The 27,578-nt window shown below is 37.8% G+C and overlaps 1 protein-coding gene across 1 annotated transcript in view; it reads right to left on the bottom strand.

Annotated features, from left to right (window-relative positions):
- Positions 1 to 2,351: 2,351 nt before the first annotated feature.
- NOL10 (nucleolar protein 10) overlaps positions 2,352 to 27,578 on the bottom strand; it is a 36,585-nt gene continuing 11,358 nt past the window's right edge. The window contains exons 9-21 of the mRNA XM_026674319.2: positions 26,057 to 26,142; positions 25,820 to 25,898; positions 24,550 to 24,699; positions 21,626 to 21,692; positions 19,204 to 19,256; positions 11,228 to 11,354; positions 10,187 to 10,266; positions 9,795 to 9,893; positions 8,716 to 8,805; positions 6,648 to 6,821; positions 4,712 to 4,959; positions 4,078 to 4,180; positions 2,352 to 2,733 (exon numbers count right to left, since the gene is read on the bottom strand). Coding sequence (XP_026530104.1) covers positions 2,614 to 2,733; positions 4,078 to 4,180; positions 4,712 to 4,959; positions 6,648 to 6,821; positions 8,716 to 8,805; positions 9,795 to 9,893; positions 10,187 to 10,266; positions 11,228 to 11,354; positions 19,204 to 19,256; positions 21,626 to 21,692; positions 24,550 to 24,699; positions 25,820 to 25,898; positions 26,057 to 26,142 — 1,476 coding nt within the window. The 3' untranslated portion in view covers positions 2,352 to 2,613. The remainder of the gene's footprint in view (positions 2,734 to 4,077; positions 4,181 to 4,711; positions 4,960 to 6,647; positions 6,822 to 8,715; positions 8,806 to 9,794; positions 9,894 to 10,186; positions 10,267 to 11,227; positions 11,355 to 19,203; positions 19,257 to 21,625; positions 21,693 to 24,549; positions 24,700 to 25,819; positions 25,899 to 26,056; positions 26,143 to 27,578) is intronic.

Raw genomic sequence — 27,578 nt, forward strand, 5'->3', positions numbered from 1 at the left:
CGAAGTCACATAGTCATCATAGCTTTGATCTAATGAAGATAATATTATGTAGACTTGTTGCAGTTCATTAAATATAAGCTCTTTTTCTTGCAATTCTTGAAAAATGCTCTTCATACAGTTTAAATGAACTAACATATCTCCATTCCTCTGAAGATGCGTTCGAAAAAGCTTCCGTGTAAGATTTATATGTGCTCCTACACTGTCCCGAACATAAATCTTCCTGAGGTTCTCCCAGCAGTTTGCAGCATTTTCTTCTCCACGAATATGGACAAGCTGCTGATCACAGAGAGTCAGTCCTATGATGCATAAAGCCTGCTCATTCTTTAGTTTAAAGTCTTGTAACTTTTCTTTATCATCATCATCAGCAGGATCCCAGCTACTCACATCTGGTGGGTTTGCTATAATGTCCCACAAACCTTCTCTGCGTAGAAGTAAACTGCATTTCATTGACCATGAAACATAGTTTGTTCCATCCAGCCTGGATATCATGGACAGTTGTGACAAATTTACTTGTGCCATTGCTCTTCAGATATTTTAACTATTTTAAACTAATTAAAACAGTTTGTTTTTACAGTAATGTGCAACTCACACCAACTCTCTCTGCTATATCCTGGTTAGTAAGACTATGCTGCTGGGCCCATAACCAATGTTAGTGTTTGGGGATTAACCCCTAGCAGAGTATTGTTGTTTTTTTTTTTTTGTAGTTTAAATTGTTTTTAATCCATTTAGAGTTTAAAGCATTGTCATTCAGTCCAATAGTCATTCACTATATTTCCATCCAGTAAGACTCACTATTACAGTCCAAGTTAAGAGTCCTTACAATATCTTTATCAGCCGATAAAGATATCTTCTCCTCCTCCGGTGCCTCTCTCCAGAGGAACAAACGCTGGATATTCAGCAAACAGTAGCAAACAAGAACAGTTCAGTCACAGGCACTCACAATTAGTCGCAGTAAGACACAGTTAGTCGCAGTAGCAGTTACAGTTACAGTAAGCTTTCCAGCTTCTAATGCTTCCTTATATTGTAACTTCTAACCGCACCCTTAATCGGCTAATTGTCTGCAGCATTGTGCTTAAAGTGATAAGCACTTAAACCATGATATCTAAGTTTTATATATTTATTCACCCAAACCATATTTGGTATCAATGTTATACCTAACACATCAGTACATTCTAGAGGAGAATATAAGAATGTGCATAATTAAAGCTTAAACCACTGTGAGACATACAGCATCCTAAACACATAAATGATTTTACAATAAAATTGCTGAGGTGGAGGAAACATTGCATCATGGAATAGCCAAATCAAAGCCCCCACCTGAATTTTAAAAAAAGTGGCATCACCTGAAAAGCTTGTGCAAAGTAGCTAATAGGCGATTACTGTATTATTGTCAGGAAATGGGTTGAAATCATTGCTACTAAAGGAAACTAAAATTTCACGTTTTTTTTCCAATAAGAACATTGATGAATGTTGGCCCAGTGAGTTCAATAGACAAAATACAGTTTGATGTTTGTTTAACCAGAACCTCATTATTAATAGTATTTAGAGAAACGTCAGGTACTATTGTAGGTATGTACTGCAGGATTCCTGATAATTCTGAAGAGTTCACAAATCTCCTTTCAATTTTCCCTGCCTAGCTTTTCTGGAATTTTTTTTCTCGAATCACTTTTATTATACCCTAAAGAAAAAGGTGAAAGGAGTGTTTATTCTGAGTAATGCATGTCTCTTCTGGAGGAAAAATCTGTTGGTAAGATACAACTAAAAAAAGTGGGGATAGCAATTGATTAAGTTTTTCCATCTAAAATAGGTTTTTTAAAAGGAATTCGTGAAACTTCAAAGCTCAGACATAGAAACATGAACCCAGCACCTGAGAAAACTGACACTTGACTAATTAGAAACTGCTGAAATAAAATTCACATTAAAGATATAGATCATATTGATAGACTGCAGGCTCAGTCTAACCCTAACCCAGTATTTGTCAATCGTATTATGTGAAATAGATGTAAAATCAGAGCAGACATAATACCCAATGTAGGAAATATTTCTTTTTAGTTGCTTAGTAAACTTGACATCCATGGAATTGCATACAAATCTCACATACAGGGATTTTAAACTTAGCTCCTCTTCAGGATCACAAACGGATTGCTTTCACCAAAGAGAGCTTTAAAGTAAATCCTTACTTTTCTTTTGCTAGAATAAAAGTTCATTTTAACATCATCAGTTGGGAAGAAGTAAAGCAAATATTATCTTAATTGCTTGGTTTCCCAAATACTTATCAACAGGGCTGTGTACTATTGTTCATATACCATAAAAACATAGTAAAGTTTTCCAATCCTTAAGAATTAGAGCCATTTGAAGTATCACAATACTATACACGTTTATTCATGTTCACATAGAATGTACACCTATCAGCCATCACACAAGGTTATACAATAACCAGCTGCTATCGCTTCAGAAATACTTCAGTAATACTTCTGATGCAAACAGGAGATCCATGATGCTTTCTCACAACATAATTGGGCTTTGGATGGTCTTCCTCTGTCACAGTGGAGAACAGTCCACTATTAAAACAAATTTCTGAGTCCCCAAAAGGAAAGAACCCAAAGTTCTCCATCAATGGAAGCGTCGCCTCTTTCCCTGTTTACTTTTGAGATGGCCCGCAGACCGTCTGAGTTTTCTCCTCTCTTCGTGATGGAGTTTCTCTGCTTCTTGCTGCTTTTTATGGTGCTCGGACTGGAAACAAAAATTACAAAAATCACTTAAAGACAACCCAGTAGTTAATATCCAATGGAGTCCATTTTAATAGATATCTTTCAGTGGAAGGAAGAGACCAAATGGTGCCCTTCTCCTTCCAATTGTATCTTTTCCCTTCTCCACCTTCACTTTTGGGTTGGGAGACATATGGAGAAAAGGGAGAGAAATGAAAAGCTTTGGGGATGTGGATTCAATCATTAAATTTGCAAAGAGCTTCATATTCCCATAACAGAGATATGAAGAAATAGTATAAAATGTGACAAAATAAAAACAAATTTAGTGAAAAGTTTATTAAGGAACATAAATAAGTGGATAACTTTTTTTTAATCTGCTCATAATCTTAAGTTTAGATTAGGGCTGTCAAACACCCGGCCCGTGGGCCAGATACATCGCATGCTGGCCACACCCCCGCCTAGTTTAGAGAAGGGGGAAAAAGTCCCAATACGTCACGTCACACTGCCGTGACAATACGAGTTTGACAACCCTGGTTCTAGAGGTAGACCGAAGGTGTGTCTGGGGGAGAAAAAATCTCAAAGAAAAATGTGGACACCATCTCTCCTTCCACTTTCTCAGAACTGGCAAAAAGCTTAAAGATGTCTACAAATGCAACTTAGGGTGTAGGCTGAAAATTCCCAGTTTAGCTACCAAAATACGTCCCAGAAGCTAGTTAATTCACCAAGCCATCTGGATACAATTAATAGAAGCAAAATTTTGATGCAGTACTTCAAAGGCCTTTTTAGTTTACACTAAACAAACCTAGCTTTTGCAGTTATGAAGTCAGTCCAAAAATAGGATAAATGATGGCCTGGTTTCTAAGAAACTGCTAGTCATTTCTATTTCCAATTCCTTCCTCCTGTCACCTTGCCTATGTACTTTTTGTGAGTGTGGGATGACACAGGCAACAATGATCAAAGCTAAGATGGTGGGAGGGGCTGAAAGAAAATTGGAGAGCCCTACAAGCAATGTGTATGGAGGGTGTGGTGGTGAGAACATGAAAGAATCTAAGATCTATCCCCATTTCTGCTTTGGTCAGACTTCTGCAGCAGCCAAGCCAATACCCAGCAGAAGCATAATGCTAAATAGATCTAGCTGTCACAACACAGTCAGACAAAGATTTGGTCCCCTCCCACAGCTGGTTGCAGCAAATTAAAATATGCAAAGCAAAAAGAGAGGTGCACGTCTGACCAAGTTGGTCCAGCATAGACAATTCGGAAACAGTAGTCCACCTGCGGAGCACAAGTGGGAAGCAGTCTCATTCAAAGGGCCACTTGGTACTTCTGCTACATTGGGCTTAACAGTTTTAAAATTAGGATTGGTATTTACCTTTTTTAATTTAAAAGTAACTTGTTTACTTCCTACAGTGGTATCATGTACACTAAGTGCACCAACTCTCTCTTCAAGTTGCAAGCGATCTCCAAGTGACTTTCTGCAAAAGAATAAAAATAAAAAATGAGAGGATAAACTCAGCATCCACTTTCATGATCAGCATATCATTTTCCATGGTAATTGCTTTGAGAGCAAATGAAATGAAATCAAATGAAAGGGATGGAACCAAGCTAGTTAAAGTATCTTGAGAAAACTTAAAATGATCTTTAGAATAGGATAGGCCAGTGGGCTGACTGGCTAGTAGACTATGGATCCTATAACATATCAACCTAAGACAGTATCCAGATTTAAGGGCCTTGGACACTGGCACAATGATGCCACATTGGCCTTGTGCCTCCCTATGCACAGCCCATTAAAATTTCTAAGGAGTCAACGGAGATGGTAGTTGCACCTCCTTTTCTAATTGGTATGCAAATGAATGGATGAATTAAGAGAAACCTCTTCATTATATCTGTGCTTTGAAATCAACTGCCTTTAGCAGAAATCTGAAATCATCACCACATCTTAATCACGAGCAATGAAAAAAAAAAAGAGGACAAATCACTAGAATGGGATAAAATCGTGATCTTACTTCATTAACTTTTGCTTTTGGGCAGTGTCTTGGAAACTTCTAAATTCTTCCCCAGCTTTAATCTCAAAAAACTTTGGTTCCAGGACTGTTTGCTGATCCTCCTTGAACCTTTCCTGCCGTTTTACTTTTTCCTCTTGGCGTAGAAGGCTGCGCTGTTTCCTGACCTCTTCAACCCATCCTTTTTCATCATCTGAAGACTCCGAACTTTCTGCATCACTTGGTTTTCCTTCTGGCTCTTCCTCTTCTTCCTGAAGACCAAAATAGTCAGTTATAAAAAAAGAGAAAGAATTAACGTTCCTTAAATGAACCATTTACCTAATTAGGAGTACGTGACGCCTCACAGATGCACTGTTGGAAAGGACTTTAACACAAGACCGGGCAAGATATTTTCAACAGAATGCCTTAATGGCTAATTACCATCGCCAATGATATACCTCATATTCTTAATCTACAATTCTACCTGTAACTATTAAAGTACCCCCACATCCAAAAGGACAAAATGTATCCGGTATCAATTAAATTTAATATTCTTATTGTTGAAAAGAGACAAAAAAAGATCCAAGACTGCTAGGAAGCAAAGGATGTGCTACATATGTCCTCCAACAGCTCAATTTAAGAAGCAAACATCTGAGGTTAGGAACCAACGTATTAGGAAGCAGAGAAAGGGAAAATGGAGAGCCACCCCTTGAATTTATAATAATTCAACAAAACAACAACCATTTCCAAAGATAAACAGTGGCACGAGAAGCCCAGGACAAATAGATGTGTTCTTAAAAAACACAGACATTTGCATGAGTTGGGGATCTATGTATACGTGAGGGAAAATCATTCCACAGCATACATGCTATCAATGAGACTCCATCATATCTCCCAGGATCAATCTGCAAAATTGTGACAAAGAGAACATGTCTCATCCAAAGGCTGCAGGCGCTTGATGTACCTGGAGATGCTTTTTAAGATAGCCTGCGACTAAGCTTGGTGGCAAACTGTTACACAGTTCTGATCTTTTAGCAGAGGGATGATTGCGTCATGTTGAGGCACTCTAGTTAGTAACCTACCCATTGAATTTGCACCAATGGTACCTTCTGGACTACCCACAAGAGCAGTCCCACAAACAGCCGTTGTAGTGGACCACTCTTGAGGTTGCCTATGCAATGAATTGCTGTGATTAGGCAATTCTTCCTGAGGATACAGCAGAACTAATCTACCAGTTTAAATTGATAAGATACTACCATTGGTAGATCCAGAAATAATACTAAACTGCACATTTGTTCCTTTGGGAGAAACCAGTTTAATCTAGAACAGGTAAATCCGTACTTTCTATATGAATTATAATTGCCTTTATCCTTCTCATCTTTCCTATATCCTTCTCCTATTGGTACCTTATGATTTATCGCTTTGTTGTTTGTATGTACACTGAGAGCTTATGAACAAGAGACAAATTCCTTGTGTTCAATCACATAAAGAATATTCTCTTCTATGAGGCAGATACTCCTAATGCTTTAAACTTATGATGCAAAAATATTTTCACTCCTGGAAAACATTTTAAGACCGTCTCCTACTTGAATGTCATCAGAGTGCATGCTGCATTCCCATTTGGTCCAAACTGTTGGCATTTTTCAAGGTTTTGTGCTCAAACAACAAATACCGTGTAAAAGGGAAATGCCATTTGTCATATTTTATTGACTATTCATGTGTGCCTGTGCACAAGCAGGAATTGGATGTCTATGTAAGATGCACAACGTAATTATTTCAAATCTTGCTGGGGATTCTTAGCTAAACAAGTGATGGGGATAGAAAAGTTAAAAAAATATGGTTCTACTGAATCCTCCTGGGATCCTTTTCAAATGGTAGAGAGGAATCACATCTCCACTTTTTTTTTTTTATAAACAGCTATTGAAGAACACTAGAGAAATCTCAAATTCTCAGATTTTACCTCTCCCAAAGCTTCTTGGTACTCTAACATCTTTAACTTCTTCTTCCTTTTCTCACTTATTTTAGAAACAAGTGGATTAAGCAGCCTAAATTCTTCACTCTTCTCATCCACCTGGAAATCAGGATTCTCAAACATGATTTTGAAGCGGTCATCACTAAGGATGTTAGGCATTTTCTGGAAGAAAAAAAAAAATGAAGTTGAGAACTGGTTCCCTTGCTTAAATTTTCCAACTATATTGGTTAAACACATTTAGATCTCCAGAGACTTTTTGCACAGCAAGAAGCAGCTTTGTGAAATAAACTTAATTTTTTTTTCTTCCAATGAGTTTTCTATTTGTACTATTTATTTAACATCCTGCTAAAGCAATTTTCCCTGCCTTTTAATAGTTTGCTTTGGGGACTATAATTCCTCTTCATATATTTGCTATATGATGAGTTTTTATGTTTAGTTTTTCTTTTAACGTCAGTTGTTTTGAGTGCTGCTTGTGGTAGAAAGGGAGGTTGTAAGTTAAATAAAGTAAAACAAATGCAATTTGCAGGTTTGCAAAGGAAGAAGGAAGCTGCCAGGATTATGTTTTATGTGTTTTCTTCCAAATTCTTCATCAGTCCTTGAAATGTCCACATTACTTACCCAATATTATGCTGACTTAAATTTATTTGTCATACTTTAGTTTATTTTTATTTCATTTGTTTTACTTATTTAACTGATTTTAATATACCTATTTGCACTTACACATAATTCAAGATAAAGATATTATTTTAAGATTAGTGACAGAAGGGATAGCAGGTTGCTACATTAAATGTATGAGTTACAATCCTCAACAGAATGAATCCTTTGGGGATTGAATAAACAGACATTTTCTGTAATAATTTGGAGAACATCTTTCTGAAGAGATCCATGCATGCCTTACTCAAAATTGGCCATAAAGAAATAGCTGGTGTTTGGTATGTAAGTGAGGTTTTTCTAATATCATAAAATGTCACATTTTTAATTCCATACAGTGATTTCCTTGATAGTGCGGTTTTATTGCTAGCTTTTGAAAAATAGCATACATACATCAATTGTATATCTTCTTGTATTATTCACAACGGCTCCTGTCAGCTTGACTAGGATTAAGGCCCCCACCTTTACCTTAAGTAGATTTTGTTAGAAAATCTGAAGCCCAGAGTCTATTGGTCAAGGGACTCAGGATTTAAGTTGGGATTCAATGTCTCATTTAACCACGTAATTAAAAGACAATTCCACCTTTAAAGTGAGCTTTAATTTTAATTAAGATTACAGTGTTCTGACAAAGCTATTTAATCACTATTTGCATTTTAGAGTTAGGAAAAGGTCATCTGAGCCTGGGCTGCTGGAAAAATACTAGCATCTGGGAGCTAGCCTTGTCCAACAACTTGTTTGGACAGCTGGCCAGAAAGGAAAATTCTTTGAGCCACTAAAATTACTCTAAAATATGCATGAAGTGTAACTAAAAGAATATTACTAGCACAAATTGCTTTGTGGTCTAACAGGGATCAGGAGTTGCTGGGTAAAATAAAAACAGCTTCAATTTAAAATACTAAGAGGCAGCAACACAGTATTTTGATCAAATAATTGTATTAACCCCCATTTATTATGTAGCTGACTAACTTTTAGTTCATATAATTTAAAATAGTTTACATTACCTTACTATTACTATTACTTTACTATTACTACATCATTAATTTCAACATAACTTTTCTATGCAGGGATGTGCATAGTGCACTCTCATTTCTGATCATAATACAGATGTACTTTGATTAATAGAATTCAACTTAGCAAATAAAGCTCTTTTAATTCTAAATACCATTTCCTGTCATGCTCTCCAAGGATTAGGGATTATATCAGTCATATAGCCCTGTCAGCAGAGGCCCAATAACTGGAGATAACAGGATAAGTCAAAAGGGGACTTTCAAAGTTTCTGGTCTCTCATGAACTTATACCCCTCCATCACCCCACACATATTCAGATACAGGCATCTTTGAAACAGCACAACTGGCCAATTTCATTTCATATAATTAATGCAACAGAAACAAGGAAGGGTACCTACCTTTTGTTTCTTCTTTCGAGCATTTTGTAGTTCCTCTTCTCCCTCCTCAATCAACTTCAGTGCAAGTTCTTTATTAACTTTGGGAAGTTTCTAGTGAATAAAACAACCATGGATCTCTTTAGTGTGGAACCTGGCACCTTCAACATATTTGCTGATTAAATATATGAATCACAGTACAGACAATCGTATGGAATATATAATAATTTGGAATATGTTAAATTATATATTAAGTGAAAAGCAGGTTCTAGTTACCACTACATAGATTTCTTGGATAATTTGAGAAATGCCAAATTATTTAGAAGGTGCTCATACCAGGGATTTCGGTAGAAAACATGGATCTTCTGAGATACCCAAGGATTTCTGATTTTACCAGTGGCTTAAGAAAGAACAGGGTCACACGTGTTTTCACATGGTTTAAAAATTAGTTAAAAGAAAGGCTTCAGACTTCACCACTGGTCTGAGGAATCCACTTATAAAAATTAAGGAGACTCTTAGGGAAACTCAAAAGGGCAGATCGACAGACCACTGGATCTTTTTCTGCCATCAGTTTTCTATATCTCTATGTTTCTTCAAGCATAGAGATCTTTTTTCCTCAGATTCACAAAGAAGCCTGAAAAATGTTGGGATCTCTCCTTCATGATGCAAAGTAAGCCCCAAGGACAATTCATATTACAACCAGTGACATTTTACCTAGCTAACACAAAGTAAAATTCAGGTTGCTGACTTATCACCTGGTTCAAATATAATTTCTTATCAGGCAAACCCAATCTACATAGGGGGCTGCATAATTCTCCCATCAAGAATGGCCTTTTTCAGATTCCTGGTTTGCATTCTGGGGGAATGAGAACAGTAGGATTCCTGCCAATAGCCGAGCCAATGCCAGTTATGTCCTTTGAGATCTCACTACTTACCCCAGCAAAGAGAAGAACTCTGTAACAGATGAAGTCGTGCTCCTTTCCTTTCAGATATAACAACTCTAAAACACCCCAAATGTACTACACACACACACAGACACCCCTCTCTTTTTCATTCTCTCTCTTTGATGAACCTATCCCGAATGAACCAAACTTCATATTTACCTTTAGCTGCACTCTTTGTGCACGTGTTTCTTCTATCTTCTGTCTAATTTTCTCCCTTCTGTATTCCTCATAGGCAAAAGGATTTACCATCATTTTAACCTGCAAGCACAAAGCAATCAGGGAGAAAAAGGAAGAAATCATAAAACACTGCGTAATTCTCCCATTTGATTTAACATTCTTATTTGCTAGGTTGACATTCAGGATTGCTAGCAAGAATGAGAATTAAACTAAACAAATCAGGCTACGTACTAATGAAACATTGCTAAAAGATGGCAATAAAATGAAACCCACAGCAGCCAACTAATTAAAAGTCATCTCGTCCGTTCAACCTGAAAAATGGTGCTCTATAAGAAAGGGAGCCTAGCCTGACTTCTTTGGGCAAGCCTACATACCTTATGATACAATCGTATGTCCATGAAGAAGCCATGCATGTATGCCCGAAGAAGGGGTGAGCCAATAAGATGAGCAAGCCCTGGAGACAAAATGGAGGTGGGGGCAAGGAAAGAGGGAGATAAATGTATTGAACATGACCTTAATATAACACAAAATTTAAAAAATAAATTTCGGGTACTTTACAAAAAAAAAAGTTTGCATCTATCATTTATGTACAGAAAAAAAGTGAAGAGCTGGTCTGGAAACATTACCAGAATGTGTCAGCCCCCAAAGAGAATCACATATCTTTTCAAATGAGAAATACATGGAGTATCCATGGGAAAAAAGTAATATTGTGGTGTCAACGTTACTATAGGCTTTTGATTCCAGGTCACCATCACAGAATCCCTGTAAAATCTAAAATAACCATTTTATATCTCTGTTACTTAGCTATAAATCTTAAGAAATGAGAATTTTAAGTATTCGTAAAGGAACAAGGAACAAGTAGACTTGAAAAAAAAGATTTAGTGTAAATATTATATTCTTTTAAGGTTGATTAACCTTAAAAGAAGGTTGATTAAGGTTGATTCTTTTTAAAAAGAAATCATATGCTTAATTGGCTTCTCCTTGGTAAAATATATTTATATAGAGTTCTAACAGTTTATTACTAAATTAAACAAGTTTAATTTCCCTCAATTGCTAATAAAAATGGAGTCTTAAGCAGCTTTTAAATTAAGGTCTTTAGCAGGAAAATTATTCCTGCAAAAATGCTAGTTATATGTGTATTTTTTCCCATAATAACGTAAGGTATTGAAATTGCGGGAATTAAGAGTTTTGAATCAACCAATATAAACCATTCCTTGGATCAAGGTAAGAAATCAAAGTTCTCAATTTGGACAAGGAAAATAAGGAACTCAAAACAGGAATCCTCCACCAAAGACCTGGTAGGTAGAGACAGGAATGCAAATAGAGGTGCATATAAGTAAAGAGATTATCTAAGGTCATACTCAAAGGAAAGAGTCAAGATAAAGTAAATCACGTCTACAGCAGTTGTACTTTACCAAGATTTTCAAGATCTTTTCTTGTTACAAATTTATAGTCATCGTAAACTGTTGTCTCCGGGTTCTCCTCCAGCTCTTCTGTCAGATTATCAAGAAATGAGCACCACTTTGGAGCAGGACCCAAAACCTGTAGATGTATATTAGAGTCAAATGTGATAGCAAATTATTTCAGTGAAAACCCAATGACCCCCTACGTCTCAAAATGATTGCTTCCATTTCCTCCCAAACGAGGGTGGCTCATCCTTTTTCCACTGTTGATATCAATCTCTCTTCTGCTACCGTGAGCACACAGGCACACCCAGTGAACCAAGATTAACTGAGTAAACTTCAGTATGTACAAAGCATTATCAAGGTGCATGTTGAAAGCTCTCTCCCCCTCTCCCTCCCAGAGAAAAGGACAAAGGAAATAATGGTACCTACAGAATGGAACTTTAGATGCCCCACTTCCTTTTCGAATCTATCAGTGACAATAATACAGGGAGAAAGTAAACAAACCATTTCAAAAGAGAACAGCTGCCATCTAAGCCCCTCAAACTGCCCTACTCCAGAGCAAAATATATTCCAGGGATGCTGGGCCTAAATGCTCTTCATATAATGACTCTTATCATTGCAACTGAGATTGTTACCTATCAACCTTCTACACAACTCTGCTCAAGGATAAGAAAAATATTTCTACAGCTCAATAAAAACTTCCGGTACCAATTATCTTAATATGCGTTCAGGATACTCCAAGTACTTCTTTGGAATTGTTAATATAAGTTTAATTTGTCAATTCACACATAAAAAGTTGGGGGAGGGGTCTTTACAAATGATTAATGATAAATCTTGAATAAAAGAATGTTGTGTACAGAAACACTCAGCCTGTGTTATCAAGTATATAAATGGCACATGGCAGTTGCTTTAGCAAGAAACCTAATGAAGCGTAATTTTTCCTGATAATTTTTTTTTGCTACTGGAGCTTTGGGTTCTAATAAAGATATTACTATTAACTGTTAACTTCATACTATTAACTATTAACTTCATATTACTATTAACTGTAGTTCTCCAGCTATTGTTTTTTTCTGTCCCTCCACATTTCAAGACTCTAACCTGAAAAGTATAATTATCATTTCCCTCAAACACCCAGAGAAAACATTCTTTCAGAATTAGGCATTCTCTTGTAGTTGTGTTTGTCCAAACTACTGACAGCTTCCCCATTAACCTACTTTCTAGTTGATTGAGAATAAGCCTGTTAACTTGTTCACTTTCCTTTCAGTATAATTATGCCATGTTTTGTCACGGGCTTCCTTTCCTCCCTCATTAGATACACCCAAGGATGATAAATGCTACCATTCATTTTTTTCCTTTGCTCTAGACTAGTGATGGCTAACATATGACACGCGTGTCACTCGTGACACGCCGAGGCACTTTGACTGACACGCCTGTTGGTGTGGGGAAAACCTGCACATTTAGAGGCTGCCTGTGCTCTGCTCCAATCCCTGCTCCCTGCTTGTTGCGTGGAGGCGTGGTGTCACCGCTGCCGCAAGATCTTTGCAGCAGAGAACCAGTTTTAACCGCCATAAACTGAGGTTTGTCAGTTTCATTACCTCAGGAACGCTACAGGAGGAAAGGAGATCCATGAGGTTCACAGCCCTGTAAAGTGGCCTTCCGATCCCCACATCCTGCACCTGCAGCCCTGAGACCAGGGAGACAAGTTTCACAGCCCTGTGTGATCACCCCAGCCCAGTCCGTCATAAACCAAATTATTGATATTTCTTGAAGTGACACACGACCCGAGGAAGGCTACACTTTTTCCCGATTTTCGACACACCAAGCTGAAAAGGTTGGGCACCCCTGCTCTAGACAAACCCAACCCTAGCCGTCTCTTAGGTTCCTTTCCCCTATTTCTCCCTTGTTGCTCTTGAGCGCTTTCCCTATCAGGGGTGTCAGAATAAGTGTATCTGCTCCTGCCATCAACAAATCTTCGTTAAAAAAATAACATGGGGACGTATTTTCCCAACAATAGTTACACCGTCACCTACTCTTTCTTCACTTAGGCAGCCTAAATACGAGAAAAGAGCTTACGCAGGATCAACCTGACTGCAGATTACAGTATTGGCAGGTAAGTTCACCATCACATGTTGGTTTTCTAACATTTTATCTGCAAGCAAGGACAGAAAGCAGAGGAGTACTATTTTATCTACAGCACCAATCTGAGTCACTGGAACAGCTTCAGGTAAGCGATTTTGTTAAAACGGAATCTGGGAAGGGAAGAGTTTAAACTCCTCTCCTTCATCCCTTATGGTGCTCCTTCTGCTGTCCTTTATTTTTTAAAACATGCACGTTAAAAAACAAGCCACACTTGAATAACATTTATGGTAATTAAACTGACAGAGAAAACCCAACCTGCTGCCCAGCAACCATTCCATGTTTCTCTTCCTCTCCTCTGTGAAATCAAAGAAAAGAAGGGCTACTGGATTTTAAACAGCTGAAGCAAAAAGAGTTTCAGCACTAACTAAAATGCTCCATTCTACACAACTATTAAAGGACCTCTAATCTTCTTCATGACTGGCCATCCTCTTTGATCTCTGCTTTTGCTTTTGTGTCCTTTTCTTCAAAAAGAAATTCAGAGGAATGGAGGAAAACAACAACAAAATATAAAGTTTTTTCTTTTCTTTTAGGTATGAGCACAATCTTTAAAATATTGAATCCTACGGATCTTCCCATGGACAAGCAGTTTTGCTGCCCAAACAAAGTATAATGTGTGTTATTATACTGTATTTCTGCGCTAATGTTATCTGTTAACCAGCTTAGGGATTTCTAACATTATCAACAATCCAGACCAATTCAGCATTGTGCTTTATGTGTCATCCTTCAACATCCCACAATCTTGTTTTGATTTCTTTCCTCTCAGGCATTGTTAATCACTATGAGGATTGGGGATATACTTGCTTAAGTCTTGTGAGCAAGTTGCTCCAAGGAAAAGAATCCACAATAACTCCAAACAAGAAATCTCTAATTTTCACTCATTTCATTCTTGCTGTGCCTTTTTAAAATTTCTCTTCCCTTTAGGCGGCCAAAGTTAGACCTGTGGCAAGGTCAGGCTTAACTCTTATTCTGAAGCTTGCTCATTTCTAGGCCAGATATTTTAATATAGTTTGAGTCACCTGTATTGTAAGAGGGAACGAATCGCAAGATTACGGTATTCAAACATACAGCAGTGAGAGAAATTACATGGAAATTTAGAACATTCATAATTTTGCAATGCTGTGACCTACATTGTGATGTGATGTTTCATCTAAGCCTCATTAAGAGATCAAGAGAGTCTGGTTAAATAAACAACAAAAGAAGGTAATGTCAAAAGTGAGCACACTGAGCCAACTTCCTCTGTCTTTGTTGGGGGGGAAAAACTGCTGCCTCTTTTGGCAATGATAACTTCATTATCTAACGTCTCCTGCACTTATTGATCGATTCTTAACATCAGCTTCAATGTATTTTGGTTCACTCTTCTTTATAGAAACTGCTTCAACTCACTTCAGATTATGACACATTTCAGCTGGATTCTGGGCAGGACTCTGACTTGATCATTCCAAAATCTAGTCCCATTTACCCCCTTAAGAGAGGCAATTATCCCAGGGCATCACATACATTTCTACTAAGGAAGTAAATATTACTCGGTACAATCAAATAAAGGATGATAGAGTATACTATTTGGGCTGGTTTGTTTAAGCAGAATTTCTTTTCTATGAATTAGATTTAGATGAAGTGGGCCGGAGTACTGTTGGATTACAGACAAATCTAAAGATTTGGACACATTCTGGTATTACTCCAAAATCATCCTGCTGCACATTTCTCCACAATAACCAACTATCACAGAACTGAGAGGCAGGTCAATAGAAGCTAATTATGATGGAGGAGGCAATCAGGATTGTTTCCAGAACAAGACCAGCCAAACAAAACACATGTTGCTTCTCCATCTTCTGGTCAAACAAAATCTTGTATATGTAGACTCAACAGTGCTCTTCATTATTTGACAGCCATACCAGTCCATCAATTGGGAGAAAGCGTCTGCTCCTCCTAGATTTTCTGAGCTTTGAAAGGAGGAGTACACCAGCTTTTCCTAAAAGTTTGAATGAAAAAGCAGTTGCCTATAATTTCCAAATATTCCCAAAAATCCTTCCTGTACCTAAGTCTACCATTACTTTGTAAAGTAGCAGAAATGGTCTATTTAAATGGCCTTCTGGCCAAACAACGATACGTCACTAAATTAGACTTCATATTCGTAATAGAAAGGAGCTGCCATGTAACAGCATCCTTTGGCTATACAACAACTAATATCTATCCTTCTCACTAGATATAACTACCCAATTCCTTCTACAGCTTCTAACATGTAGAGGTGGAGGTATAATTCCATCAGTTCAATGACTTTCCATGGCACAGTGAGGGCCATACTCCTCATAGTGGATGGGGTCAGGTTCCCTTGTAATGCTTATGGTAACTTTAAATCTTTAAATCTTCCCAACAGCACAGTCACAAAAACACACATCAAGTGGGGGGTGGGGAATTGGCTTGAAATTTTTTGGTCTTTCCAACTCCAGGACCATAAAATAGCAAGCCACGTCTCCTTTTTTTTGCTCCCCTGTTCCAATAAAGCTAAGGGGTTCCTGACCAGAGGGATTTTATTTAAACCGAATGTGATGGGAATCTCAAAGCTGCACTGATTAATTACTAAAGTGGTGTCTGTTTTTCACATCTCTGTAGAGCTTCCTATTCTATTTCAGGATAAAAATTCACATTTAAAACAAGGATGTTATAACAGATGGGGCAGGATTGAGAACTGTGCACATTTTTATTTTAAATGAAAGAATAGAAAACACACATCAAGCCAAGGTTTGGTATGAACCTTCTTGTACTACTAACGATGTGGTCTTCTCTCCACACAGGCAATCTTCATCAACTGAAGCTATATCTATATATTCAACTATTACAAAGTCTGCACTACTATTACTGTTAATCTTCTCATCACTCCTTGTTGCCCATCCTCTCCCACTTGTGACTGTAACTTTGTCGCTTGAATCCTTACGATTTTTATGGACTGTTTCCTGGTATGATTTGATTGCTTATTGTACCCTATGACTATCATTAAGTGTTGTACCTTATGACTCTTGACAAATGTATCTTTTCTTTTATGTTTACTGAGAGTATTTGCACCAAGACAAATTCCTTGTGTGTCCAACCATACTTGGCCAATAAAAAATTCTATTCTATTCTATCTAATAATATAAATGCCACACCTTCTTTACACCCAGTTCCCAACCTATTCAATGGTGCGTAAGATTTGGGAAGTAAATCAATGAATAATCATTATCGCTCCTATTTCTACCCCTCCTCAAAATTTTAAAGTGTACGTGCAAAAATCTGAGATCGCTGAACAGAAATCCCAAAACTGGGTGTGATGTGGTTCATGACTTCCCCACTTCCTTCCCCAAAGCATTCTCTCCTGGTGTGGCCCTCCTGCCCCCACCTACCACTCTCTATTTTCCCCATAACCGTTTCCCCTATGGGCGGGTGGGGTCCTTGCACCCGTTGTGCCAAAGGCCACAGGCAGCCCTCAATAGCCTTGATACTTATCTCTAGACTCCCTCCCCATCCCGCCAATCAACATTAACGTTCTATGTGCCGGAAGTGGGGAAATTCCTAATTCAATGAAAAATAATCATTTTAACTGGTCAGTATAATTTAGTAAAATAATTCAATTAAATCAGAGTTATATGTTTCCCTTTCTCTACTTTCTTCTTTGTTTTAGTCCTGCCTATGTTGTAAAGTGCAGCCCACAACATGCTACCTAAAGCATTTCCCTTCGTAGAACATTTTATCCTCCCAGAAATGCCCCTTCCCATCCAGACCCACGTTGGTCCACAATCCACGACCACCCTTTAATTGAAGTATCTGACTTTCACATCTGCTCATCCAGCTGCTTATCAGGCCCACAGGGTCTCCCCCCCCCCACACCCAACACAGAGGTCCAAATGTGTTAAAAGATTCTACAGGATGGCCACAAAATTACTTCCTGAGAGTCGCACACGGGATGGTTTCCGCACCTATGCCTCCCCACACACGCGCATTTCCTTTGAGGCAACATGTTATGATGGGAAGTAGAGGATTTCCTTTGTTGTGAATAAGCCCAACGTGCTACTTTTTAGGTTGAAAGTATTTATCCAAAAACAGATAGGAAGCCCACGTTTCCTGTTTTGTGGAGACTCAACAATTGTCTGGCAGATCGTACTCAAAAATATTGGCACACGAATCACAGTATTTCACCGCATTACGATAAGACGACCCAGGAAAAAGAAGATGAAATTTCTAGGGAAAAAGTTAATGCTGGGTGTGCAATGCACAAGTAAAGCAACAAGCACGTTCCCTTCAAACCTTTTTTTTATTTTATTTTATTTAGTGCTACATCTATAGTTATAACACCACATTGGTGAAAGAAATTGGTATCTGATGATCAACTGTATCACTGTGACAGCATAATAGAGAGAGAAAATATCATTGACAAGCTTCGTCCACAGTGTTCTATGTATAAGAAGTGGAAATCTATGGAAATTACCAGTTAATTTCATGTGATTGTAATTTTTGCAAATAATTTGTGCTATAAATAAGCATGAGAAAGAAAAGATACAGAACTAGAGTCCAACAGCAGAAAATCAAAGCACAGAATTATCTGTTATAGTATCACAAGCTCTCTGCTCCTTCAAATAAATGCTTTATTTAGTATTCAAGCATAAATTCACAATTCTATGGCAATTTTTTCCATATAAAGTGTGGAGGAGACGGGTCTGAGTTATCATCCTGTTATCTAAGGATGGTATTAGATCCTAGCCACATTTTATTTATGAAAAAGCAATGTATTCAAGCAATGTATTCATAGGAACAGGTTGCTTCTAATGACAGCCTGCCCCCAACTCCTTTATTAAAAGTGTAAGAGGCCCATCTGAACAGAATTTGGAACATATATAAGGTAGAAGAGATGAAAGTGAAAGTTCTTTGATATAATACGTATCGTGTAATGCTACACATAATCTAAAATCAACCTGGGCCTTTCTTGAGCCTTACCTGCTGTCTTAATTCAAAATGCTGAGGCTAAAATTGTTTTCTTTTATTTACTTAAATTTGTTATGGCTGCTCACTTTAACAGCTTCTGGCAGCTTAGAAATCCAAAACACAGTTTTAAAAAGTTAAAAACACAAACAAGGCAGCCTGGACTAAAAGATCAAGAAAAAAAATAGGAGAGCTCCCCCCCCTCCCAATTAACCAAAGGCCTTTAAACAAAGCAGGTTTTAGTGACTTTCTGAAACCCCAGGATAGGGGGAACCCTTTGTAGCTGGGTGGGGGGGTATTATTCCAAAGGATAGGGGCAGCAACAGGGAAGACACACTTCCTTTGACCCACACAATGACAATTTTTAACACAGGAGACCTGGAGCACATCCACTCTTCTGAAAGTATTGGATGGAGAGAAATAATTTAAGATAGATGGTCCCTCAGATAACCAACCCCTAAAATGATTTGATAGCGGTCTCACTAGATCACTGTGAAAAGTGGGATGTCAAACAGAAACAGATCTTACATTTTTCAACTATTTCCCCACAGGATCCAATAAGCTATAATCAATCTCCCATTCTAACTGCAGCTCCGGGATTTTCTAGAGATTTCCCCTTGTAGTACTAACTAAATACCACCTTGCTTAGATCGACCAATGGAGGTATTGCCATCATGAAAAGACAACTTCAATGAAATAAAGTAAACTGTGAAATTTCAATAGGACGGGAATAAAAAACAGGCATAAAGAACATGCTATTTCTTTTTCAATAGAAGTGTAACATGCATTGAAATATGTACGGTAACCCTTGTAATTGAATTAAATGCAAAGTGTACAGGTCTATTCTATCACGCCCAGAGGCAAAACAGCAAACATTAACGACCCATGTTACTTACTGGAATGTAGTAGATGTTCATTTTAGGGGCTTCGTTAGCTGTGAACAGCATTCCTGCAAATCAAAAAAAAAATAAGATTGATGCTCTCAAATGCAGAACTTTTCCTCCATTTTAAAATTTGAGGAGATTGAACTAACTAAGATTGTTAGTGGGCATAAAGCTAAAATATCATACAGTCTAAAGTCATTTTCAAAAAGAAATTAACAGGTCCACTAATATAGCAGCAACTCTAACTCAGATAGAAGAATGTTTAAGCCAAAGCAACCATCTTTCAACATATACTTTGTACTCAATTAAATACATTTGCAGATAAATTAAGAGAAAACCCTAAGTCAGACCAACACTGATATTTGACAAAGAAGAAATCATTCTTCTATAATATTGGTAGTATTGAAGAAGAAGGCAACATCTTGTTTAACTTTAACTGTCAGCAATGTCCATTATTTTTATCTGGGATATTATCCTGAGAAACAGATTCTAACAATCAAGAAACTTAGAATAAATCCGGATTTTTGAATTTTTACATTATCCCATAGAGCTGACTCTTAACAATAGTAAGAGATATGTTCTAATTAATATGTCTAACTTAATCCTTAAACACAGGGGAAAGAAGTGTCATCGTATAGCCAGATGGGATTAAGATGATCTTCACAGGAATTAAGGTATTTTTTTTAAAAAAAATCAACATTTCTTTTCATATTTCTACCCTCCTTACTACTGGACAAGAAAGTTAAAAAATAGAAAATGAGAACACTAATCAAACTAAAGCGATCACACAGAATTTTAAAACATGACCATCCATAATCACTTCCATATATTGCAGTAAAAGATACAAGCAGTAAAACTCCATAGCTTCCTGTAAGCACTCTAATTAAACTCCGCCAATCCCATCAAATGGTATCAACTTCCTGCAGAGTTACAGATTTATCATTTGGCAGGATCCTGGCTCCCGTGAAAACATGTATACAACTGTGTGAAGCTTCCAGCAGGAAGCCAAGATTGTCTGAGTGACTTTGGGGTTGGGGGAAGGGGGGGGGCTTAACTACAGCACAAGGACTTTCGGAACATGTGAATGGAGCTCAAGGGATGCTCTATTTAAAGCAGGCAGGTCTTGTATTTTTATTTTCCCATTCAAAAAATGACAGGCATCCAATAAAGAATATAATGGGCTCCTTGATTAATTCAATAGAAAGAATCTCTACCATTCCCCACTCTGGTATAAACTTAAAATCAGAACAATTCAATAACCAGAGGAAAATGCGTACCCATGGTGTACATGCCAGTGGAAGAGTCCTTCCAGAGAAGCACTATAAGGACATGACATTATAATATACTTCTCCGGTTAGATGCTCATCGAGCTGCAAGCTTCAAACTCTCGGAGTGATACTTGTAACAAATCAGGAAGGCATCATGCTCAAACATGAAAAAAAAAAATCCTGACTGCTTTGAATAATCTCATTAGTAAAAGAGAATCTATGGAGACATTGTTAAGACATCATAGACATCTGACAGTGAAATTTTGACATCTGACAGTGAATTTTTTGTGACCGGGGAATAAAATGCTCCAGTTCTAACATGACGACATTTTCAGTGAGAGATGAAGATTTTGGAATTTAGAAATGAACTGATTAAAAACCTCTATGAAGAATCATTACAAAGAATATGTCTATCTTTAAATCTCAAACTCATCACCCCTTGAATTGAACAGATTTTTAGGAAATCACAACCAGTTCTCTATCCAATCTTCATGGAGGATTCAATATACAGTACAGCCCAGTGCTTTCTCACCAAGATATGTGGCTTCTATAAGATATGTGGACTTCAACACCAGTGGTGGGATTCAAATTTTTTTACTACCAGTTCTGTGAGCGTGGCATGGTGGGCGTGGCAGGGGAAGGATACTGTAAAATCCCATTCCCTCCCCATCCCACTGACCTGCTTTCCAGCTCCATTCTCCTGTGCAGGGCAAAAAAGAAGACCCAGCCAATCAGCTGGGACTCGGGAGGCATAGAATAGATGGGGGCGGGGCCAGTCAGAGGTGGTATTTGCCGGTTCTCCAAACTACTCAAAATTTCCACTACCGGTTCTCCAGAACTGGTCAGAACCTGAATACAACCTCTGTTCAGCTCCCAATTATTCAGCCAGCATTGTTGGCTGGGGTATTCTGAGAGTTGAAATTCACATATTTTAAAACGGCTAAGGTGAGAAACATTGTGATAGCCTGTAACAGCGAAAGTGCTCCAATGCTGTTGAAAATTGTTAAGAATTCTGAAACGTTCAACAGATGATTCAATTGCTAAATACTGTCAGAGGAGAAATGAAAAAGGTCACCCTCCTTCCAAATTCTAAAGAAGTTATCTAACATTGGGCTGCCAGGAAAGCTTTGAGTCAAGAAAATCCAGATTTTTTGTTTGTACTTTACCTGAATTGGGGTACAGGCAAACATCATTAATATTATGTTCAGGTTCTATAGAGGTGAATATTTTTCCCTGAAAAATAAAGTCACACAATTCTTAATAAAATCATACCAAGGAAGTAAGGAATTTTATACTATAGAAAGAGGATTCTTTGGACAGTGAGATGGATGACCTATAAATTCAATAAATAAATTCTTCAGAAAATAAATAATTATCTGTAAAATATTGTTATTGCCTTCAAAGTGCTAATATTAATCTGGAAGTGTATGAAATTAAATAGAACAATTTCACCAGTTTCAGGAAGGAATTAGTTCAAAGTAATGAATTCCACTGTTATGCAGAGCTGTGCTTTTATAGTTGCATTTTGTAATTTATAGTACTTTTTTAAGAGTGTAAAATATATTTATTTATTTATCTACCTATCTATCCATCCATCCATCCACTAAATTGTTAGCTGAACCATGCAAAGAGCATTAGCAGCAAATTTCCATGTCCAAATTACATTTCCTTTTAATAAACAACATGCGCCAAATTATAAGAGTAGTCAAATTGTCAAACAGCACAGTCCTAAATTCTATTGATTTAAGTGGTTGTCAAGTTTTTTCTTCTTCAGAAAAAGGAAGGATTCCTTAGCTCTGGCTAGACTAGATTCATCTTTATTGCCAACAAGCTCTTCTCTATAGCCATAGCTCTTCACTTCCACAATGTGTCTTCTAGTATTTCTAGTTCAGTAGATAATCCATAATTGAGGCACAAGGTCCTCTTTTTTTTATGCTTGTGATCATGATGCTAGTGATTGTAGCAAGCTCCATTTTCTATCATTTGAAGGCAGATTCTGTAACCATTTAGGCACCCCACATTCCTTGGCAGCCAATTCCACCTACTTCCAAAGAATTTAGAAGAGGTCAATCAGACAATTGTATTGCTAGGTATGAAAAAAGCAAATCAATGATACAGAGAAAGGAAATTACTCTTCTGGTATTTTTCTGGTGGCTGGATTGCAAAAACAAAAAATTGGCAAGCATTTTGAGGATATGGATGTTGACGATTTTAACACAATAAACACACCAGCAAAGCTCATATACTGGAGACGTCTTCCTTGAGTAAGTGTTAATTAAACAGTACTACAAGCAAACATTTGCCAATACAGAATTCCTATCTGCCTGCTGGATCAGTCATTTCCCTATGCTTTCCCCCCAGCAAGTATGAACATAGTTTTTCTGGGCCTTCAAAGAAAGTATTTTCTCCCTTTCCATGGGAAGTATGTGGATTTTCCATTCCACTTGTAATATTTTCCACACCCTATTCCAACATTTTCATGTAGAGGAAAAAGATGTTTGGCCAGAAACAGATTTAATTTAGAAGTGAATGTATGTGTGTAGGGAGGTATGAAAGAGGAAAGAAGACCTACTGCTTTGAAGAAGGCAATACATTGTATTAATGACTGCAAGTTGGTTGAGGAAGCCTCAGCCCTTTTCCTCTCTACTATAAAAACAACTCCCTCACTCCCGAGACAAGTGAAATGTTAAAATTTTGTTCCACAACATGCTGGGATCAGAACACTGGGATAATATTGTGCAAAGTCATGGCTGTGGCAGAAAAGGCTTGTGGTATGCTGGGAAAAAAGTGAGGAGTCCACATTTCTGGTTCTTACACAGAAACTCCCGCTGTATGGATACATATTCCAAAGTTGGTAGTCTTCAAATATGGGCTTCATTTGTTAGTATCAATCAAATGCATATCCTAGTGGAGTCATAGGATTCTTGGCATCTCACAAAATGTGCAATACAAATGTATGATATAAAAACGTAACACATAATTAAAACTCAGAGACAACATTTGGCATCAAGCCCCCCAACTCCTTCCAAGAAAAAGTGCTAGGATCACCCAACTGGGAGCCACAGCAGAGGGCCCAAAGAGCCACATGCAGCTCCAGAGCCGTGGGTTGCTGACACCCGCTCTAGGTACAATACTCTTCCTTTCCCTCCCTGTTTAATTCTGGACCTCACCCACTTCTGCTGCTGCTTTCTTATTCATTAAGAAAAAGGTTTTCCTCCAACCTCATCTCTGAAAACAAAAGATGAGATACTTTCCAGCTCCAGGCAAAATGCACGAAGCTGCTTCCTACCTTACCACCTTCCTCTTTTGTCCAATGACACGCAATCAGAGGTGATCAGGGAGCAGCTGAGGCAGAGGCCAGCAAGAATGATTAGATCTGCTTTGCAATAAGAAGACCTTCTCAATTGGAGACTCCTCACTGAGAAGAACAAGAACCATAGGGAGAAAAGCATCTTCTCCCTTAAAGTTTCATTTACAGAAATGGGTAACAGTGTCTCCCTAAGGTTCGGTCAACCCTATTTATTAAAAGCAATGACCGAATCTTATTTTACAATTGTATAAATACGTATAAATATGTCTGAATCCTGGGACGTATCCTTTGGAGTCTTGGTGGGTGATGTTTGTCTATTATTCTGTGAACAGAAGGGTCATTTCTGGACATCTGTGACACCAGACAGTTGGGGAGGAGAAATGCCATATGGTTGGATAACGGGCAGGAAGACTACAAGAAGGAGAGATGATCAGCAGTTGTGTCATTCCCGCAACTGACCTTGTTGAATTAGAAGGACAGTATTAAATATGCCTTATCCCACAAATTAAGCATTTGGGAACTGTAGCAATACCAGTAGGACGTTCAGTTTTTGCAAAATCCAAGACATGCAAACACATTTTCTTGAAGAACTGAAACACTTCTACTTAACTAAACAGAGTGTTACCATTATGATTTATCTGGCACACTAAATACAAATCAAAAAAACACTATTCTTATCTCGAATGGGGCACCACCGAAAGTAAACATACTATTTATGATTTAGCTATAACAGTAGAATGTAGAAGTGCTCAGAGAGAAGACATGAATCGTTATCCTTACCGTGTCCTGGTTCCATAGTTTTATAATTCGTGAATCAGCAGAAATAATCAGATCCAATGCATTGTGGAACTGGATTGATTTGACTGGCAGACCATATTGGTGATCCTTCATTATTAATGGATTACTCGACCGAAGATCATAAAGTAAGACCTGGTACCAGAAAAGATTTTTTTTTCAATTTTTGTGGTCAGGTATTGTTTAATATAGGTACAAATCTAAGATATCATTTATATTTTCAAATTAAAAAAAAGAAAAAATATATATTTCGATTTACTGAGTATTCTGTAAATCCACCCCGTGGACTTTAAAGTAATAAAACCTCTTAAAATAATTCATAGTATTGATCTGAAATCAAGCAGCATTAAGCATTATTTTATTTAGCATAACCATTACATACTTTTATTAAAATGGTATGAAGCAGAAAACACCCGCTGCAGACTAGCTCAACCCTCATCCACTGTATGCTTGACAAATCTCTATTTATATGTTGCAAAACACAGAAATGTGTGGTCACAGTGTATCATCCAGCCATTGGTTTGGTTGGCCTACAGTAATCTCATTACATTCAAGAGTAGTGTTTTATTTATTTTGTAAAACTTTAGAGGAGCTATCACAATAATCCTCTGGCCTATGAATTATACTAATAATTATAATTAGACTTCCATTCGGTCTGGTTTTGTTTGGTTGGCTGAAGTTCTTTTAACAGGAAAGCACCACAAGAAGCCCACATCAATAATCCAACTTAACATGCAACTCATCAACTAACCCTTTTGAAGAACCCACAAGAGTCTTGGACTTGAATTAAGCAATCTAAATTACAATGCTTCCAGTACTACATTCACTTCACACAAGTTCACCTCATCAAATTAACCTTCCTTCCTTCCTTCCTTCCTTCCTTCCTTCCTTCCTTCCTTCCTTCCTTCCTTCCTTCCTTCCTTCCTTCCTTCCTTCCTTTTTTATATGCCCCACACCTCACTCTGCAAAGTGACTCTGGGTAGCTTACAATTAAAATCATAAATATTAAAATATCACAAACATTGATTACAAAGGCTAAGAAACAAAAGGAAAGAATGATGCAGCGGTGGCATCTTCCCTATTAGTCCATCAGCCACCCTCAACACAGAGCACCCCTGTCAGAACCCCAAGCTACCAAAGCCAGGTTTTAATGTCCTTCCAGAAGGCCAAAAGGATGGGGGCTACCTCACTTCAGTAAGCAAATAAGTTTACTTGACAGCCCTTGAGGATTGCAATAAGAAGGTGCACAGCATACCTGCCCTGTAGACGTTCCAACAGCCATCTTCAAGCTTCCATCAAACTTCAGGGCGGAAACAGCAGGCAGGCCACCTACCCTGGGAAAATTCAAATACATTTCATTCAGATGCAGTAAAGGTCATCACAGTCTGGACTCAGGCTGATCTCCCCCAATCTGCACCTGACAGCATATTATTTCTGTTAGAAACATGACAGGGGAGAGATATTTAGAAAGAGTATCAAGAAATGTCCATACTCTTGATCAGCAGTCACGCTGTTTAAAGCGCAATCCAGTACTCCAACTCGATTTCTCACTCTAGGATCCCAGCATTCCACTTTCCCCTGAAGGAAAAAACAAAAGAAAAATGCCACTCAGTGTTCTGAATAATGCACCACGGTTCACCTGCTTCCTGATCTGCTTTGTACAGAAATCACTGAAATCACTATTCAAGGGGTCTTTGGAATAATGTGCATTTATTCCTCCAGTTTAAATACAGTATTTTGCTGCATTCAAATCCCCCAATTCTGAAGAACAACTCAGGAGATTCTAAAGGCAGAATAACATAGCTTCTACAGAACATCAGCCAGCTGAATTATTTGGAGCACACCAGAACAACTAGATACAAGAACAGTTTCCCCCCGAAAGCCATCACTCTGCTAAACAAATAATTCCCTCAACACTGTTCAACTATTACAAAGTCTGCACTACTATTACTATTAATCTTCTCATCACTCCTTATCACCCTTCCCCTCCCACTTGTGACTGTATGACTGTAACTTTGTTGCTTGTATCCTTATGATCTATATTGACTGTTTCCTAGTATGATTTGTACCCTATTGACTATCATGAAGTGTTGTACCTTATGATTCTTGACTCTTGATGAATGTATCTTATCTTTTATGTACACTGAGAGTATTTGCACCAAGACAAATTCCTTGTGTTTCCAACCACACTTGGCCAATAAAGAATTCTATTCTATTCTATTCTATTCTATTCTATTCTATTCTATTCTATTCTATTCTAATTCTAATTCTAATTCTAATTCTAATTCTATTCCATTCTATTCTATTCTACCTAATGAAGAAAGGACCATAAGAACCACTTAGTATAAAACGTGCTTGTCTGGTTGAGCATCTAATTGGTAAATATTGTTTGCTCACTCCAAGTTGAAGCTGGATAGAACCCCATAAGATTATAGAGGCAATATCTAGTCGTACAGGTATTCTTCGAATTGGGAATAGATTCATTTCTAAACAAGACAGTTGTAAAGGAAGTCTTGCCCTATTTTCTGACCTTTTTGCCGTGTGTTTTAAGTGAATTATTGCAGTTATTAAGTGAATCACAAGGTCGCTAAGCAAATCTAGCTTCCCCACTATGTTGCCTGCTGGAAGCCATCTGGGAAGGTTGCAAATAGTGATCACATGACCCTGAGATGCTGCAACCATCAAAAATACATGCTGGTTGCCAAACACCCAAATTTGATCACATGACTATGGGGATGCTACAATGGCCATAAGCACCAATTGCAAATCACTTTTTTTAGTGGCTGCTGTAACTTTGAACAGTTTCTACATGAATGGCTGTATGTCACTTGTATTACCCTAGCTTCAGGAACTGGAAGAAGGTTTTCAATTATGGTAACTGCCATATGTGGATCCTGCCTCGCCTGGCTGTTCACGATGGCCAGTTGAATAAGGATAAGCAGCTGAATCTAAGCAATGGTCAGTACCACTTTGTGGGAAGGGAGGTTCCAGCAGCCCTGAAATAGGTGCTGGTC

The sequence above is a fragment of the Notechis scutatus genome, chromosome 1, assembly GCF_049901735.1.
Source record: "Notechis scutatus isolate UNSWTSFEM ecotype Mainland chromosome 1, rNotScu1.2, whole genome shotgun sequence".
Lineage (NCBI taxonomy): Eukaryota > Metazoa > Chordata > Lepidosauria > Squamata > Elapidae > Notechis > Notechis scutatus.